Genomic DNA, 19,636 nt, shown 5'->3' with positions numbered 1-19,636 from the left:
CGAGGTGGTGCGGTGGTTAGCACACTGGACTCACAATCGGGAAGATGACGGTTCAAAAACGCGTCGGGGTATCATGATTTATATTTTCCGTGGTTTCCCTAAATCGCTTCAGGCAAAGACCGGGATAGTTCGTTTGAAAGTCACGGCTGATTTCCTTCCCCATCCTTTCCTAATACTAACTTGGGCTCCGTCTCTAATGACCTCATTGTCGACGGGACGTTAAAAACTAATTTCCACTGCAGAGTGAAAATTCATTCTGGAAACGTCCCCCCGACTGTGGCTAAACCATGTGTCCACAACAGATTTTCTTCCAGGAGTGCTAGTCCCGGAAGTTGCTCAGGAGAACATCCTTGAAGTTTGAAGGTAGGAGATAGGATAATGGAGGAAGGAAGTCTGCCAGGACTGGATAGCTCAGTAAGTCAGTTCAGCTTTAGCAGCCGTGCACTGCGTACGTACTGTGTGTCTCCGCTTGCGGAACGGGCGGGCTCGTTGTTGTTTACTTTGAAGGCCTTCACTTCCGTGTCGCTTGCGTATGCTAGACTCTAGAGCATGACAACCCCACACTACGTTTCACCTTCTGTAAGGTCTACACTCGACGAAAGGCTTTGGAAGTGGAATGCTTTCTACGTGACGAAGTATCTGCATTTTGGGCATCCCTTTGTCCGTTTTAAGCAGCACAGTGTACGCCAAAGTCGTCAGTGACCTGGCTTGTGAACGAACACGGACTATGCTTTCATCACTCCGTCGGTAGTCAGCACAGTCACTGTCGACCAAGGAGACTTTTGCATGTACATCACACGACGCTTGGAGCCAACATTCAAGCTGCTGACCCCCTCCCGGTCGATTGAATGAACGTCTCATCACTCACTGTCCCCGCGACCACCTTCACCCGGACCTCCGCGACTCCCTCCTGTCTACCAACATAAAGAGATGGACATGTAAACAACGTTGGCGCAAGGGGAGGCGACGTACGGTCTTAGAACGAGACAACTCACCCCCCCCCCCCCCCAAATACTTCAGAACGTGCAAGACGACAAGAGTGAAGACAACGTGTTGCCGGGTATGGTGGGGCTAGTTCCTACTCCGCTGGCTCGCTCAGGTGCATCTGCACCAACGGACTGCTCTGTTACTTCTGTCGCCGAGATGTCCTCCGCTCCTACGGATGAGGTGGAACACATGGACACCACAACGGTGGCGCCCTGGACGTCACGGAATGACGACGTCGACGATGACCCAAACCATACGTTTGGGACGGACTTAAACCCAGACGGAGCGACGTTAGGTAAGCCTCAAATATTAACTGTTAAATTGTATGTTGTGCTCCGAATAACTGCATTAAGGTTTTGTTTACTCCTATTTGTTTCTCGTTGAATGAGCAAGTTCCCGAGAAGGTGGTCCAGCGATGATCTATGGATACGGATGCAGCAAGTGGCAGTATGGGTCAGTAGAAGAGAAAAAGCCAGAGGTCAGCGGCAGGCGAAGTTGTTGGAGTGTACTTCCAAGAGAAACTTTAGTTCGTTGTTCTGAAAACGTGAAAGAAAAATATTGAATATCGGGTCAGTTCTTGTAATACCTTAGCAGATGTGGATGATAAACTATGGATCTACAATTTTTGCGATGCGTATGTCTCTTGAGTAGTGCAGTAGCTCACTGACATAGTCTACTATATTGCGGCAAACATTTTTCTTTCTATATAACTTTTATTAAAAGCGTACAAGCTTGCTAGCAGTTTATTTAAAAGATACTAACTACAGGAAAAGTTCTGTATTAAAACTGTTTAATTTGAAGAAGTCATTCACAAAGAAATTATGTATTAAACATAGTAGTGAAGAATAACCTCTCTGGAGCGTGAATCAAAACTTGTTCGGTGCTAGGTGGCACTGTAGGTGGCTAGAAAAAAGGAAAATTATAATTATTTTATATATCATGATCCTAATAGATTTATCAGATCATAACTTGAAGAAATATTTTTGCGGAAAAAATTCAGAGATATACAGTCAAATAACATAATTAAAAATTATTTTTCAGAAATGAACTTAAGCGTTAACAGAAAGTGATCTGAACCATCTCCGAGCTCTTCTCTTTCGATAAAAGCATCGATAATATACTAACAAGATTTAAATGACGTATTTGTTACTTGTGGAGGTTATAAATTCAACTAAAAAGAAATTAGTATTCAGTGAGACGACAAAATTACGTACAGTCAACTATTCATTTCAAGAAAATATTTTGTAGCTATTTTATAGACATTAAAGACGTACGATAGTAAGAATTCATACCCGTTTCAGGTCTATATAAAGCTGAGATACTTTATAGCCAACGGGGTGTTACTGAACAATAGACTCTGGTACTGAATATTTTCAAAAATTTTCTTGCTCAAACTTAATTGTCAAGTAATGCATTTGCATCACAGCAGTGTGTGTGTGTGTGTGTGTGTGTGTGTGTGTGTGTGTGTGAAGTATTTTCACAAACATTTTAAATATAGAATTAACATTGTGATGCTTGACAAGCATTGTAGAACAACTTATATCTGCACGTGTAAATAGTTTACTCGAAGGTCACATTAATTGTAGGTCTAAAAATGGAATGTCTTCTATCTGATTAGGATATTATATTTTATTCACTTGTATTTTGTAACTATTAGAAATGCAAGTAACATTGGGATACTTACTTTGAAAATCGATAGCGATGTTTTAGGCACCAATTTTCATGGAGAGGTGTGTGTGTCTGTGTGTGTGTGTGTGTGTGTGTGTGTGTGTGTGGAAATACGAGGGTTGTCCAGAAAGTAAGCTCCGATCGGTCGCGAAATGGAAACCACTGGGAAAATCCGATAAAGCTTTGCGCAGATATGTTGGGTAGTGTCTCTAGTATACCCGTCGATCGTGTCGCAATGCTCTTTTCGGTTTTGAGTGAACAGTGAGCACGTAAAAATCCCTAGGGAATAGCGTCTCCCGCCAAGTATGAGGGCCTGGTCAGAGATTTCGCCTATGTCATGCTGCCCACATAACACAACTGTCGGGCAGTTTCTTCTTCATGCCATTTCTCGGCAGCACACTGGAAGGGCAATGAAGACGCACCTGCAGCGTTTCCCATGAGAAGTGTTTATTCACCCTCAATACAGTCCGTAATTGGCTCCCCCTGAGTCTCACCTCTGCTCTCGAGAACCGATGGCTATGAAGACAAAATTTTTTCACAGACAACGAGCTGCAGACCAGTGCAGATAACTGGCCGAAAGCACAGGCGGCTGCTTTCTATGACTAGGATATTGGAAAGTTGATACAACACTACGACAACACTCGAAATTGGAGCGGCGACTATGCAGAGAAGTAGGTGGAAGGTGTACCTAACTGTTGCAAATAAAACGTTTCTGGTTTTCACTGTGGTTACCATTTCGCGACTGACCGGAACTTACTTTCTCAACAACCCTCGTAATATTGGGACACTTGATATAAACATGCATTTTTGGTATTCCTGACATCGAATTAAGATCGTGAGATTTCACAAGCGTCATGGAAAAATTTAGACTTTGAAATATTTAATTTGAAGATCTGTTGTACCTTACACCAAGTGTCGACTTAAAAATGTAAATGATAACTACGTACTTCGGACGTCGGTTTTTTGCCACATGTGTTTTGTAACAATTTATATGTGGACATGACACACTTTATTTGAGACCCCACAGACATGTTTTAAACACCAATATTTACACATATGTGTGTGTAGAAATTATACAGTGACAGTTGACATAAACATTGCCTTTTTGTGTTTCTGACGTATTTTTGCACATTTTAGACGTGTAAATGACATTGCGTAACTTGACAAAAGTCATAGAAGGACTCAGAAAACGACTCAGTAAGCTAGATGCCTTATGTAAACAGGGTGTTACAAAAAAGGTATGGCCAAACTTTCAGAAAACATTCCTCAGACTCAAACAAAGAAAATATGTCATGTGGACATGTGTCCGGAAACGCTTACTTTCCATGTTAGAGCTCATTTTATTACTTCTCTTCAAATCACATTAATCATGGAATGGAAACACACAGCAACAGAACGTACCAGCGTGTCTTCAAACTCTTTGTTACAGGAAATGTTCAAAAGTCCTCCGTTAGCGAGGATACATGCATCCAACCTCCGTCGCACGGAATCCCTGATGCGCTGATGCAGCCCTGGAGAATGCCGTATTGTATCACAGCCTTCCACAATATGAGCACGAAGAGTCTCTACATTTGGTACCGGGGTTCCGAAGACAAGAGCTTTCAAATGCCCCCATAAATGAAAGTCAAGAGGGTTGAAGTCAGGAAAGCGTGGAGGACATGGAATTGTTACGCCTCTACCAATCCATCGGTCACCGAATCTGTTGTTGAGAAGCGTACGAACACTTCGAGTGAAATGTGCAGGAGCTCCATCGTGCATGAACCACATGTTGTGTCGTACTTGTAAAGGCACATGTTCTAGCAGCACAGGTAGAGTATCCCGTATGAAACCATTATAACGTTCTCCATTGAGAGTAGGTGGAAGAAACTAAAATGAGCTCTAACATGGAAATTAAGCGTTTCCGGACACATGCCCACATAACATCTTTTCTTTATTTGTGTATGAGGAATGTTTTCTGAAAGTTTGGCCGTACCTTTTTGTAACACCCTGTATAGGGTGGTCCATTGATAGTGACCGGGCCAAATATCTCACGAAATAAGCATCAAACGAAAAAACTGCAAAGAACTAAACTCGTCTAGCTTGAAGGGGGAAACCAGATGGCGCAGTGGTTGTCCCGCTAGATGGCGCTGTGACAGGTCAAACGGATATCAAATGAGCTATTTTTAATAGGAACCCCAATTTTTATTACAAATTCGTGTAGTACGCAAAGAATTATGAATGTTTTAGTTGGACCACTTTTTTCGCTTTGTGATAGATGGCGCAGTAATACTCACAAACGTATCACTACGTGGTATCACGTAACATTCCACCAGTGCTACGGTATTTGCTTCGTGATACATTACCCGTGTTAAAATGGACCGTTTACCAACTGCGGAAAATGTCGATATCCTGTTGATGTATGGCTATTGTGATCCAAATGCCCAACGGGCGTGTGCTATGTATGCTCCTCGGTATCCTGGACGACATCATCCAAGTGTCCGGATCGTTCGCCGGATAGTTACGTTATTTAAGGAAACAGGAAGTGTTCAGCCACATGTGAAACGTCAACCACGACCTGCAACAAATGATTATGCCCAAGTAGGTGTTTTAGCTGCTGTCGCGGCTAATACGGACATCAGTAGCAGAGAAATTGCGCGAGAGTCGGGAATCTCAAAAACATCGTTGTTGAGAATGTTACATCAACATCAACTGCACCCGTACCATATTTCTATGCACCAGGAATAGCACGGCGACGACTTTGAATGTCGTGTACAGTTCTGCCACTGGGCACAGGAGAAATTACGGGACGATGACAGATTTTTTGCACGCGTTCTATTTAGCGACGAAGCGTCATTCACCAACAGCGGAAACATAAACCGGCATAATATGCATTATTTGGCAACGGAAAATCCACGATGGCTGCGACAGGTGGAACATCAGCGACCTTAGCGGGTTGATGTATGGTGTGGCATTATGGGAGGAAGGATAATTGGCCCCCATTTTATCGATGGCAATCTAAATGGTACAATGTATGCTGATTTCCTACGTAATGCTCTACCGATGTTACGACAAGATGTTTCACTGCATGAGAGAATGCGATGTACTTCCAACATGACGCATGTCCGGCACATAGCTCAGGTGCGGTTGAAGCGGTATTGAATAGCATATTTCATGAGAAGTGGATTGGTCGTCGAAGTACCATACCATGGCCCGCACGTTCACCGGATCTGACGTCCCCGGATTTCTTTCTGTGGGGAAAGTTGCAGGATATTTGCTATCGTGATCCACCGACAAAGTCTGACAACACGCATCAGCGCATTGTCAATGCATGTGCGAACATTACGGAAGGCGAACTACTCGCTGTTGAGAGGAATGTCGTTACACGTATTGCCAAATGGATTGAGGTTGACGGACATCATTTTGAGCATTTATTGCATTAATGTGGTATTTATAGGTAGTCACGCTGTAACAGCATGCTTTCACAGATATGATAAATTCACATAGGTACATGAGTCACATTGGAACAACCGAAATAGTATGTTCAAACATACCTACGTTCTGTATTTTATTTTAATAACCTACCTGTTACCAACTGTTCGTCTAAAATTGTGAGCCATTATGAGTCGGAAAAAGTAATGAGACTGACAATATTACGAGCCATGTGGCAACGCAGAGTGTTTCTACTTATGTAGACCGGTGTGTGCATCTCTTCCAGACGCTCAGTCCGAGTTTGCGACTATTACAGCGCCATCTATTACAAAGCGAAAAGATGGTCCAACTAAAACATTCATATTTCTTTACGTACTACACGAATATGTAATAAAAATGGGGGTTCCTATTTAAAAAAAAAAAAAAAAACGCAGTTGAAATCCGTTTGACCTATGGCAGCGCCATCTAGCGGGCCAACCATAGGGCTATCTGGTTTCCCCCTTCAAGCTAGCCAAGTTTCGTTCTTTGTAGTTTTTTCGTTTGACGCTTATTTCATGAGATATTTGGCCCGGTCGCGATCAATGGACCACCCCGTATATGTGAACATCAAATAGTAGCTCGCTCGATATACCTGTACTGGAGCGCTGAATAAATTTTCTTCATTAGTCCACTTCATTTATTTGTTAATTACGTTTTGCTCCCTGACATAGAGTAGTTACTGCTGGTGCTACTGCAGGACGAGATGAACAAATTTCCGCTGAAAACTGGTTTGAATATTCAGAAAGCACACATACTTCACATTCTATAGCAAAGGGTGTTCAAGTGTCTCTGTGACGACGTAGCTTCGTTGATCTGATACGGCTACTCCACGACGGCTGTCACGCAATGCAGTACAGGGTTGATGGCGCTTATCAGATTAGTCAACTAAGTCAGGGACAAGCACTGAGCACGCAATGATAATCACCACTGTGTAAACCCTACTATTTATCGAATTGAAGCAGCTTTTATCATCTTTGCGAGTCGCGTGTGAGGTGGCATTTAATGCTGTACCTTTGTCTGTGCTGCCGGCATGTTTCAAGTTACCGCAAGTAATTTCCTAGCCGCTTACTTTAAAGCAATTACTGGGCTGCTTTAACGAAAATTTATGAGGTTTGGGTGGTTGTCCGATACAACTGTCAAGATGGCAACGGTTTATCTGTCAAAGACAGGTTGGACTTGGGTTATCCTATGTTGAGAGACAGTAATTGGAGACTTCCTTAGTAAAAAGGTAAGCATTCTATTATTTAAATTCAGTTAGATACCTTCTGTATACAATAACGCAGGTAAAACATAATAATGAAATCTTTTTAAGAAAGGGTGGGAAACATTCGAAGAGCAATATCCAGGCAGATATTGTCGAATTGTTTGAGATGCGTTATTGGAAGTGACGACGGTGACTGAATAAATTTCGGTCTAGTGCTTCTAAGGCCACGATCAAACCACTAATTTAAAGGTAAATGGACTTCATTGCTAGCACAATCCTTCACATGATTGTAACGGCTGTAAAGACTTTTTTTATTCTCGTTCCTGAAGCAGCTGCTACAAGACCGTTTCATATCGTTGCCAACAGTTAATTGGCTGATGGATTTGATTCCAGCTCTGTCTACAACAGCTGTGGGCATCGGGCATTTCAGTAACGATGCTCTGTGACAAAATGCTCTGCCATTTCATAGAACTTTACCAGACATACACTACTGGCCATTAAAATTGCTACAGCAAGAAGAAATGCAGATGATATACGGGTATTCATTGGACAAATATATTATACTAGAACTGACATCTGATTACATTTTTACGAAATTTTGGTGCATAGATCCTGAGAAATCAGGACCCAGAACAACCACCTTTGGCCGTAATAACGGCCTTGATACTCCTGGGCATTGAATCAAACAGAGCTTGGATGGCATGTACAGGTACAGCTGCCCATGCAGCTTCAACACGATACCACAGTTCAAGAATAGTGACTAGCGAATTGTGATGAGCCAGTTGCTCGGCCACCATTGACCAGACGTTTTCAGTTGGTGAGAGATCTGGAGAATGTGTTGGCCAAGGCAGCAGTGGAACGTTTTCTGCATCCAGGAAGGCCCGTACAGGACCTGCAACATGCGGTCGTGCGTTATCCTGCTGAAATGTAGGATTTCGCAGGGACCGAATGAAGGGTAGAGCTACGGGTCGCAACATATCTGAAATGTAACGTCCACTGTTCAAAGTGCCGTCAATGAGAACAAGGGGTGACCGAGACGTGTAGCCAATGGCACCCCATACCATCACGCCGGGTGCTACGCCAGTATGGCGATGACGAATACACGCTTCCAATGTGTGTTCACTGGGATGTCGCCAAACACGGATGCGACCATCATGATGCTGTAAACAGAACCTGGATTCATCCGAAAAAATGACGTTATGCCATTCGCGCACCCAGGTTCGTCGTTGAGTACACCATCGCAGTCAAGTAAGTGTAACCGCAGCCATGGTCTCCGAGCCGACAGTCGATGCTGCTGCAAACGTCGTCGAACAGTTCGTGCAGATGGTTGTTGTCTTGCAAACGTCCCCATCTGTTGACTCAAGGATCGAGACGTGGCTGCATGATCCGTTACAGCCATGCGCATAAGATGCCTGTCATCTCGACTGCTAGTGATACGAGGCCGTTGGGATCCAGCAGGGCGTTCCGTATAACCCTCCTTAACCCACCGATTCTATAGCCTGCTAACAGTCATTGGATCTCGACCAACGCGAACAGCAATGTCGTGATACGATAAACCGCAATTGCGATAGGCTTCAATTCGACCTTTATCAAAGTCGGAAACGTGATGGTACGCATTTCTCCTCCTTGCACGAGGCATCACAACAACGTTTCACCAGGCAACGCCGGTCAACTGCTGTTTGTGTATGGGAAATCGGTTGGAAACTTTCCTCATGTCAGCACGTTGTAGGTGTCGCCACCGGCGCCAGCCTTGTGTGAATGCTCTGAAAAGCTAATCATTTGCATATCAGAGCATCTTCTTCCTGTCATTTAAATTTCGTGTCTGTAACTTTGGAGAAGAGCAGGTCACATGTAGACTGAGACTGTTTCTTGAATCAGAGTTGCTATAGAAACATGTCCGCAATAATGAAATTTTCTGACAAATTAAATCTACATTCCACAATAGAGCTAGAACTCAAACCACTTCGCCTGGGAGGTGTTTTACAAAATGAGCTACCTGAACAGGAATCTACCTCATTAAAGTTAGCAGATGATGACATAAATATCTGTTGCAGTGAATCAACAGGAGACGTCGTAGACCACTGGGAGCAGGATGAGAGCCATAGCATGGGCCCCACACTCACAGGTAACGGATATCGTGCACTGCAGCGGTGCGAGACCACAGAAGAAGAAAGCTTTCACGCCGGGGGCCTTCACGACCGACCTCAAACCTTCCTTCACTCTGATGAGGGTGTTGGGTCTGCTGCCCATAGACGGCATGCATACAGGTATTGCCGCTGGCTGACCTTAATCTATTTTCTCCTTGCTTTTGCTAGCTGAACGAAGTGCTGCTTTTTTCCTACTTCAATCATTTATTTTACTGCGAACATAGAAAGTTCTCTTGCACCAAGTTTATACGAAGCGTGTCAGAAAAAGTAATGAGACTGACAATATTACGAGCGATCTGGCAACGCGCAGTGTTTCTACTTGTAAACAAATGTGTTCATCTCTTCCAGGAGCTCAGTACGAGTTTCTGGTCCATTCAGCAATCACGTTATTTTTGTGGGCAACGTCAGTGAAGTTGTGTTTTCGTTGCGTGTTACCGAAAATGGAATAGCGGAATTTAGAGGAAAGTTGTGCCATCAAGTATGATGTTAAACTTGGGGAATCCACGAGTGTGGCCTTTGCAAATTTGAAACAGGCCTATGGGGAACATTCCTGAAGAGCACAAGTTTTTCGCTGGCATAAATCAGTTTCGAAGGGCCGAGAACACGTTGAAATGAAATTAGCACAAGAAGACCTTCAACTTCAAAGATCGACGAAAATGACGAACGTGTCCTTGCTGTTTGACATCAAACTGACATTTAATAATAAGGATCATGCGTAACCTGTTAAATACTTTCACCATACATCAAATTTTGATCAAAGCTTCACATTGGAATGAACAGGCATGTTGTGAGTTGGGGAAGTCAACGAATATGATAGTGGAAGACGTGTCTGTAGTGACAGACTGATCTGTACCACAGCTTGAGGTCAACGTTAGTTTGTAAGTCAACAGTTTGGTTGCGAAATGGCGGAGCCTAGAATGTGACAGCTAAAAACATGTCACTGGTGAAAGATTGACGCTATCGTAGACCGAAGTGCGAGTTAGATGGGAAGGCACGTGTTTACTTGACAAATTGAATGAACATTGTAGCGAAAGATAGATTAGGTTAGAATAGTAAAAACATGTTGTGATGAAATATTGGCCCTATCGTAGCCCGAGGCCCATTTTACGTTGGAATGCAACTATTTGTTTGTGAGTCGGCGAAACCATCGAATGTGGTAGTAAAAAAACGTGTTCGTGGTGGCAGTCTGTACAGGAGCGTGGCACGAAATGTTGGGTTGGGTTGTTTGGGGGAAGAGACCAAACTGCGAGGTCATCAGTCTCAACGGATTAGGGAAGGACGGAGAAGGAAATCGGCGTGTCCTTTCAAAGGACCCAAACCGGCATTTGCCTAGAGCGATTAAGGGAAATCACGGGAAACCTAAATCAGGATGGCCAGAAGCTGGGTCGAACAGTCGTCCTCCCGAATGAGAGTCCAGTGTGCTGAAAACTGCGCCACCTCTCTCGGTACCCAAGTTATACATTACGACAGATTGCTACAGTTTGGTTGTGAGTTGGCGACGTTGAAGGGTCTGACAGCGAAAAACGGTGGCTAAGTTTTGGTGGAATGCAACAGTTAGTCTGTGAGTTGGCGCAGAGAGCGAATGTGATAGCGAGAAACTTGTCAGTGGTGACAGATAGGTCTGTATCATAGCCGGAGATATAGGTTACATTGGAATACAACAGTTTCTTTGTGAAATGGTGAAGCCGACGAATGTGATAGCGAAAACCGTGTCCGTGGTGACAGGTAGTTTGCAATCGTAGGTCGAGGTCTTGGTTAGGTTGGAATACTACAGGTTGTACCAATATGGTGCTGAAAAACCTGACAGCTGAGCAGAGGGACAATCGAAGAGACGTTTGCGTTGATTTTCGTGAGAGGATTGTCAATGATCATGAATGTTTCAGTCGTACGGTGTCCACAGGGTGCCTGGTTCAGTCGTGCGATCATAGGTGATGAATACTGGGTTTTTAAGTACGATACTGAGAGCAGGTGGCAAAGTTATGAGTAGCACAGTGAGATACTCGAGGAACGAGCAAATCAATCTCAGAAGAACGCTGATTTTCTTTTTTGAGAGTATGGGACAAACTGCGAACCAAGCGTTTAACAAAGATGTTTTGAAAGGATCAGGAGAAGGGTGAATCGAATGAGACCAGACACAGCAGACAAAGGGCTCCTGCATCGTGACTATGCTCCATGTCACCCGGCCACTTCCATCATGGAACTGTTGACCTCAAAAGGCATTCCAGTTGTTCCACAGCCCCCCTATTCACCTGGTCGGAGAATTTGTGACCTTTTTATTTTATAGGAATTGAAAAATGTCTTAAAAGGACGTCATTTTGGTACTCTGGAGAACATTCAAAAGAATATGACCAACATGTCAGAAGCCCTACGATTTGAAGCCTTTCAGCGCTGCTAGATTGGGAACGACTACTCCACCGATGTGTATTGTTTCTGAAAAAAATAAAACTTTTCGTACATAAAAACCAGTTCCATTATTTTTCTTATACACTTGTATTTCATTGATAAGTGCACCAGCCAAAAAAATTGTCATCCCCAGTAACCATCGCCTTAATACCGTGTAACAGCTCCTCTAGACTCGATAATGATCTCAGTTCGATGAGGAGGAGAGTCTACAAGTTTCTTCAGTTACATCGTATCCAGTTGAATCCAGTTATGATGATTGGATCCCGTAGAGCTACAAAACAGTTGGAATGTTGAGTGCTACATTTCATTCAGCACTAAAAATAGTCTCAAAGATTTTCTATGGGATTAAGATCGAATGATTTAGTGCGTTAGTCGAGGTGCAACAGTGTGGCTGAGCATTCGTCAAACCATGAGCGTATGAGTGTTGCTTATGCTCACAGCTGTTATTATCTTGAAAGACAGAAGTGTCCACAACGTACACATCGTGAAGAGCGTATAAACTACACTGTGGACTATTTCATCTTTATTTGTGCCCTATTTATTAAACAATATCCCAAAGTATTTTGCCTTTTCCACAGCTACAAGTACTTCTCGACCTACCTCCAAATTATTTATTTTATATGTAGCTCATATCATCTTAACCCTCTGGTAGTACGGTCCTGATTTTTGCAAATTACAGGCTAAATATCTTTTTCTCGCCATACCGTCACTCTCACAAGCTGAAACTTTCTATGCTAGGATTGCAATACTGATCCTAGATACAGCTTAAAGAGGGTCGGTGACATCCCTGACACAGACTTTTATTCACCTCGCATTCTTCTGTCCAGCTATTCCCAATCTGTTGTCCCTGTGTTATTTTCGTGCAATTCCTTAACAGCCACTAGCAGTCTTTGGTCGAACTCTAACTCTTTCAACTCTTCTCACATGTTTTGTGGGTACCTTATCATACGCTTTTCTCTCTGCTCGTAGTCCTGCTTCATATTCGCGGTAACCAGAATGAGTAGTCCCAAATCGCGGTACGATAAAACCCCAAAACTTCATCGAACCATCTGTGGCCTAAACTACAACCAACAACATACTATGGGTTAGGCTCCTCGTAACCTCGTGAGTGCCCTTGACAACTTGCATCATATGAAGAGAGATAAAATTAGGACTGGTCGGACTACAATACACACTTCCAGTCAGCTATTGTCCACTTCCTGCGTTGCTTGGCCATTAAGGACGTGCAGCCTGATATGCGACTGTGAGCAATGGGCTTCTATAGAGGTACCCAACTCCGAAGGTCCACTGCATGAAGTTCCCTCTGAAGCATTCGCTCGGAAACTGAGATGGACCCGTGTTCACTGAGAGCAGCAGTTCCTCAGAAATCGGAAATCGATCGTCACGCGGCATCACATTCGTCTCTGTCCCTTGTTCGTTAGGATCTGCGAGTCTGAAATTATTCCTTGTAGGAACGCTGAACAGTCCGCGTTGATAAATCAACAATTCGGGCAACTTTATGTACGGTATGGTCCTGGACACATCGAAATACAAGGGCCCCTTTCTTGCCATTCTGTCGCGTCTCCACGTCCACCAGTGGTATTTCACTGATTCCACACAACCGATACTTCACTGCCATCAGTTGTATCTGCGATGGCGGGCCAGATGACGGCCCGGTAATGGTTGTGCACAATGTACAGAGTTCCAAAGCGATCCGGGGTGGCCGAGCTACTCTAGGCGCTTTAGTCTGGAACCGCGCGGTCGCTGCGGTCGCAGGTTCGAATTCTGCCTCGGGCATGGATGTGTGTCATGTCCTTAGGTTAGTTACTTTTAAGTAGTGGTAAGTTCTTGGGGACTGATGATCTCAGACGTTAAGTCCTATAGTGCTCAGAGCCATTTGAACCAAAATTTCATATTTGTAGCATTTTCTTAATTAATTTTACTTCGAATGTTATTTCTTCCACAAATCATTAATACACAACAATGAAATTATTTCAGTGAATATTTAATTCTGAGCGACTGCTCACTCCGGAGCATCGCAGCAGACACTGCCAGCCTCTAGCGCGCTACTCCTGCCACCTCCTGATGTGTACATAGTTCCGCGTAGTCAGCGCGTACAGGACTTTCCCACCAGAGCGCGCCACGCTAAGCACAACAGCGCAGGCGCAGCGCTCGTCCGTCTCCGCACTACGAGATGGCGCTGTCTTAGAGACGGACCAAATTCTGCTTCCGCCGATCAGCGTATTAATATACACTCCTGGAAATTGAAATAAGAACACCGTCAATTCATTCTCCCAGGAAGGGGAAACTTTATTTATTAGATAGCTGTTCCGACTATTCCCCCCCCCCCCCCCCCCCCCCCCCCCCCCCCGCTGCTGCGCTAATCGGAGTCTTTAGAGACGAAATCTGAGAATACGGAAGGATGGGGAAGGAAACTGGCTGCGCCCTTCTCAAAGGAACCATCTCAGTATATGCCTGGATTTAGGAAGGTGACGGAAAACTTAAATCGGAATGACCGGACGGAGATTTGATCTATCGCACTTCAGCGGTGTCTGGCTCGCGTTGATGCCGTTTCTTCTTTGGCATTTTCTCACAATAGAGTGGCATCTTATTGCTCCCTGAGTTATTACCATAATTTATTATACACTCCTGGAAATTGAAATAAGAACACCGTGAATTCATTGTCCCAGGAAGGGGAAACTTTATTGACACATTCCTGGGGTCAGATACATCACATGATCACACTGACAGAACCACAGGCACATAGACACAGGCAACACAGCATGCACAATGTCGGCACTAGTACAGTGTATATCCACCTTTCGCAGCAATGAAGGCTGCTATTCTCCCATGGAGACGATCGTAGAGGTGCTGGATGTAGTCCTGTGGAACGGCTTGCCATGCCATTTTCACCTGGCACCTCAGTTGGACCAGCGTTCGTGCTGGACGTGCAGACCGCGTGAGACGACGCTTCATCCAGTCCCAAACATGCTCAATGGGGGACAGATCCGGAGATCTTGCTGGCCAGGGTAGTTGACTTACACCTTCTAGAGCACGTTGGGTGGCACGGGATACATGCGGACGTGCATTGTCCTGTTGGAACAGCAAGTTCCCTTGCCGGTCTAGGAATGGTAGAACGATGGGTTCGATGACGGTTTGGATGTACCGTGCACTATTCAGTGTCCCCTCGACGATCACCAGAGGTGTACGGCCAGTGTAGGAGATCGCTCCCCACACCATGATGCCGGGTGTTGGCCCTGTGTGCCTCGGTCGTATGCTGTCCTGATTGTGGCGCTCACCTGCACGGCGCCAAACACGCATACGACCATCATTGGCACCAAGGCAGAAGCGACTCTCATCGCTGAAGACGACACGTCTCCATTCGTCCCTCCATTCACGCCTGTCGCGACACCACTGGAGGCGGGCTGCACGATGTTGGGGCGTGAGCGGAAGACGGCCTAACGGTGTGCGGGACCGTAGCCCAGCTTCATGGAGACGGTTGCGAATGATCCTCGCCGATACCCCAGGAACAACAGTGTCCCTAATTTGCTGGGAAGTGGCGGTGCGGTCCCCTACGGCACTGCGTAGGATCCTACGGTCTTGGCGTGCATCCGTGCGTCGCTGCGGTCCGATCCCAGGTCGACGGGCACGTGCACCTTCCGCCGACCACTGGCGACAACATCGATGTACTGGTACGTCCACCCGGCCTCCCGCATGCCCACTATACGCACTCGCTCAAAGTCCGTCAACTGCACATACGGTTCACGTCCACGCTGTCGCGGCATGCTACCAGTGTTAAAGACTGCGATGGAGCTCCGTATGCCACGGCAAACTGGTTGACACTGACGGCGGCGGTGCACAAATGCTGCGCAGCTAGCGCCATTCAACGGCCAACACCACGGTTCCTGGTGTGTCCGCTGTGCCGTGCGTGTGATCATTGCTTGTACAGCCCTCTCGCAGTGTCCGGAGCAAGTATGGTGGGTCTGACACACCGGTGTCAATGTGTTCTTTTTTCCATTTCCAGGAGTGCATCTCGCAACCAATGAGATTGCTGCTAATGTAGAACCTTTTCTCCTCGCGGATCACACACACGCGCAGTGATACCTGAATGCGTGAGGTATTATAACGAGTGTACAGACCTCCGATCTACATCTACTTCCATACTCCGCAAGCCACCTGACGGTGTGTGGTGGAGGGTACCCTGAGTACCTCTATCGGTTCTCCCTTCTATTCCAGTCTCGTATTGTTCGTGGAAAGAAGGATTGTCGGTATGCTTCTGTGTGGGCTCTAATCTCTCTGATTTTATCCTCATGGTCTCTTCGCGAGATATACGTAGGAGGGAGCAATATACTGCTTGACTCTTCGGTGAAGGTATGTTCTCGAAACTTTAACAAAAGCCCGTACCGAGCTACTGAGCGTCTCTCCTGCAGAGTCTTCCACTGGAGTTTATCTATCATCTCCGTAATGCTTTCGCGATTACTAAATCATCCTGTAACGAAGCGCGCTGCTCTCCGTTGGATCTTCTCTATCTCTTCTATCAACCCTATCTGGTACGGATCCCACACTGTTGAGCAGTATTCAAGCAGTGGGCGAACAAGCGTACTGTAACCTACTTCCTTTGTTTTCGGATTGCATTTCCTTAGGATTCTTGCAATGAATTTCAGTCTGGCATCTGCTTTACCAACGATCAACTTTATATGATCATTCCATTTTGAATCACTCCTAATGCGTACTCCCAGATAATTTATGGAATTAACTGCTTCCAGTTGCTGACCTGCTATTTTGTAGCTAAATGATAAGGGATCTATCTTTCTATGTATTCGCAGCACATTACACTTGTCTACATTGAGATCCAATTGCCATTCCCGGCACCATGCGTCAATTCGCTGCAGATCCTCCTGCATTTCAGTACAATTTTTCATTGTTGCAACCTCTCGATACACCACAGCATCATCTGCAAAAAGCGTCAGTGAACTTCCGATGTAATCCACCAGGTCATTTATGTATATTGTGAATAGCAACGGTCCTTGTGACACTCCCCTGCGGCACACCTGAAATCACTTTTACTTCGGAAGACTTCTCTCCAATTAGTCAGTCTGCATTAGTCTGTAGTCAAGTTTGAGCATGCGCCTAATAAGATTGCCATATTCCTGTACACAGCCATGAAGAGAAATGTATAGACACTTCGTCAAGTATCAGAGATATGTGAGAATAACGTACCAAGACCAAAGGAACTTCAGATTGTCAATTGTAAACAGCATCCAGAATCAAGTTAAGTAAGGTTTATGATTGTTATTATTTTAATAAATGTGTGTCAAAATTAATCAAGTTCTGTTTAAAGTTGGTCACTGTCAATCTGCTACTCTAAGCGTGCAAGTGGCATTTCTATTGTCTGACCTAACGGCAGAAGATAAACACGCCACGATAAGACCACGAGACGTATTGCTGACACTCACCTACTTCGTTAGAGCGACAAGTCAAATAATATGATGGTGTGTGTACCGAAGGTCTTACAGTACGCTCACCACACCCCCCGAGCAACAACTGCCCACCATTGCACTGCCTCAGCGATATGTAATCGATATATCGCGTATGCCCTTTAATATGTTAAAATTTATTATATGTACCTATTTCACGACAAAGACGATAAATTCATTACATGCTTCTATGAAAGCGCAAACGGGGTGAAAAAGCCCACGCTTTGTACTGTTTTTATTCAAAAGTAACCGTTTGATGAATTTCCTTAGGAGTAAATAGATGTGAATATACAGGGTGGTCAGAAACTCTCTGAAAAGCTTTTAAGGGCAACAGTTCAGAAAAAAATTCAATACGTTTTGTCGTTTCCGACCTAATTGGCATTGAAGTCAGGCAATGAGGCTGTTGTGCGCGCAAACTCAAGCGGCTCGCCAAATGCAAATGCTGTCAACTGTTCTCATAGCGTAGATGATGGTCCACGAGACTGCTCAGCCTTTGGCTCGGGTCCGATCTTTACTACAGCCCCATGTCCAACTTTCATATCTCTCTCTTGTTCGGTTTTAGGAAACCAAGTGAAGACCATGTTTGGCGGGCCGTCTGAATTTGCTTCTGCAAAGATCTGATTGGCCAGCTTCAATACTAATTAATTCGAAAACGGTGCAACGTATCGGTTTATTTTTACAATTATTTCTCAGCACGACGTACCGTTCAACAACCTTGGAAGCTCTCTGGACTGTTTCTGACAACCCTGAGTACCAATTATGCTGAGAAACATTAAAAATGTACGACAGACTTGATTGCTTACGTTCATTACTATGGCTGTAATTGCACGGCCGATGTGTCTGACGTATCACTGCTATTTTAGAGGTTTTTGATGTAACAACCAAAAAACGAAAGTCGTTGTCCCACGATCATCCTAACTGCCCTCTAATAAACTGAAAGTTGGTAGTCAAGGAAGGCAGGCTTCGGTTACGATTGTGGACGGGGTCACAATCAGTTACTATTGGTTCCCTTTTGCAATTACAAACATTTAATTTAAAACGGTAATTCCAGACTCAGCAATAAATAAAGATATCACGCGTTATTAATGAAAGAATAAACAACTGTGTAGAGCACTTGCTCGCGAAAGGCAAAGGTCCCGAGTTCGAGTGTCTATTTGGCACACAGTGTTAATCTGCCAGGAAGTTTCATATCAGAGCACACTCCATTGCAGAATGAAAATCTCATTCTGGAAACTATGTAATTAATAGTGCTTTCAGTGCGTCAAAATTTACCAAGTGAGCATAAGTGCAGACACAGCAAATAATGTTTTAAAAACTAGCCAATGTGATCCCAATTAGAATATTAAGGCAAGTAACCAAAGTCACGGCTGAAAGCGTCTAACGCCAAGAACGGCAGTTATAAAAAAAATAACAAACACACTGTCAAACAGCAATGCAGTAGCACAGTTTAATTAAAAAAAAACTGGCAGCTGCTCACCAAATGGGTGAGACAAAATGATGGTAAACTTGGTAGCACAGCACGTAAACCTGCTGTAACGCCAAGAATGGCAATTATATAAAAAAAATTTGTAACATACAGTAAAATAGCAAATACAATAATAAAACACAAGGGCCAGTCACAGACGGTGCACCAGGAATCGACCTCTGAGTAGGTCAGGCAAAAAACACTTTGGCGAGCGATGAGATCGGCAGCCAAGAGTTGCAGTCACTTCACAAGATGGTAACTCAGACTAAGTCTAACGAATGACTAATGATAATCTTGCTGAGGCTACCTGACGTCCAATAGACCAAATGCGAAGATGTAAAAATACGCCAAAGCCGGAAGCGGCGGTCTGGACTCCGCCCTCAGAATAATGTGCTTAGAGCGTGCAGAACGAGAAAGGAATAACTAGCACCAGAGCAGAAGAATCGCCAACCAACTTACAATCAAGAAAACTGTCAAACTACATGCCTCACCGGACAGCAGTGGCAAGGCGAAGAAACGTACACTGCCATTACATACACCAACCCCCCAGGGTAGGTTCAAAATGGCTCTGAGCACCATGGGACTTAACATCTGAGGTCATCAGTCCCCTAGAACTTAGGACTACTTAAACCTGACTAACCTAAGGACATCACACACATCCATGCCCGAGGCAGGATGAGAGCCTGCGACCGTAGCTCCAGGGTAGGTAACTGGGGCGTTAACGGCCACGAGGCAGGAAAAATACCGCTGGTTGAACTTAACAAATAGTAACAAACTGAACACAATAAATAGCAATTAGAAGTCCAAGAATGCTAATCAGATCCACCTTCCCCAAGCATTCCACTTGCTGCTCTTTGCC

General features: G+C 44.7%; 1 protein-coding gene across 1 annotated transcript in view; it reads left to right on the top strand.

The window, feature by feature from the left end:
- Window positions 1–1,062: 1,062 nt before the first annotated feature.
- The window catches only part of LOC126267763 (gustatory and odorant receptor 63a-like), a 122,019-nt gene continuing 103,445 nt past the window's right edge, over window positions 1,063–19,636 (top strand). Inside the window, exon 1 of the mRNA XM_049973066.1 lies at window positions 1,063–1,282. Coding sequence (XP_049829023.1) covers window positions 1,063–1,282 — 220 coding nt within the window. The remainder of the gene's footprint in view (window positions 1,283–19,636) is intronic.

The sequence above is a fragment of the Schistocerca gregaria genome, chromosome 4 (assembly GCF_023897955.1).
Source record: "Schistocerca gregaria isolate iqSchGreg1 chromosome 4, iqSchGreg1.2, whole genome shotgun sequence".
NCBI lineage: Eukaryota > Metazoa > Arthropoda > Insecta > Orthoptera > Acrididae > Schistocerca > Schistocerca gregaria.
Note: the sequence above shows the minus strand (reverse complement) of the source record. Positions and strands in the feature narration are given on the sequence as shown.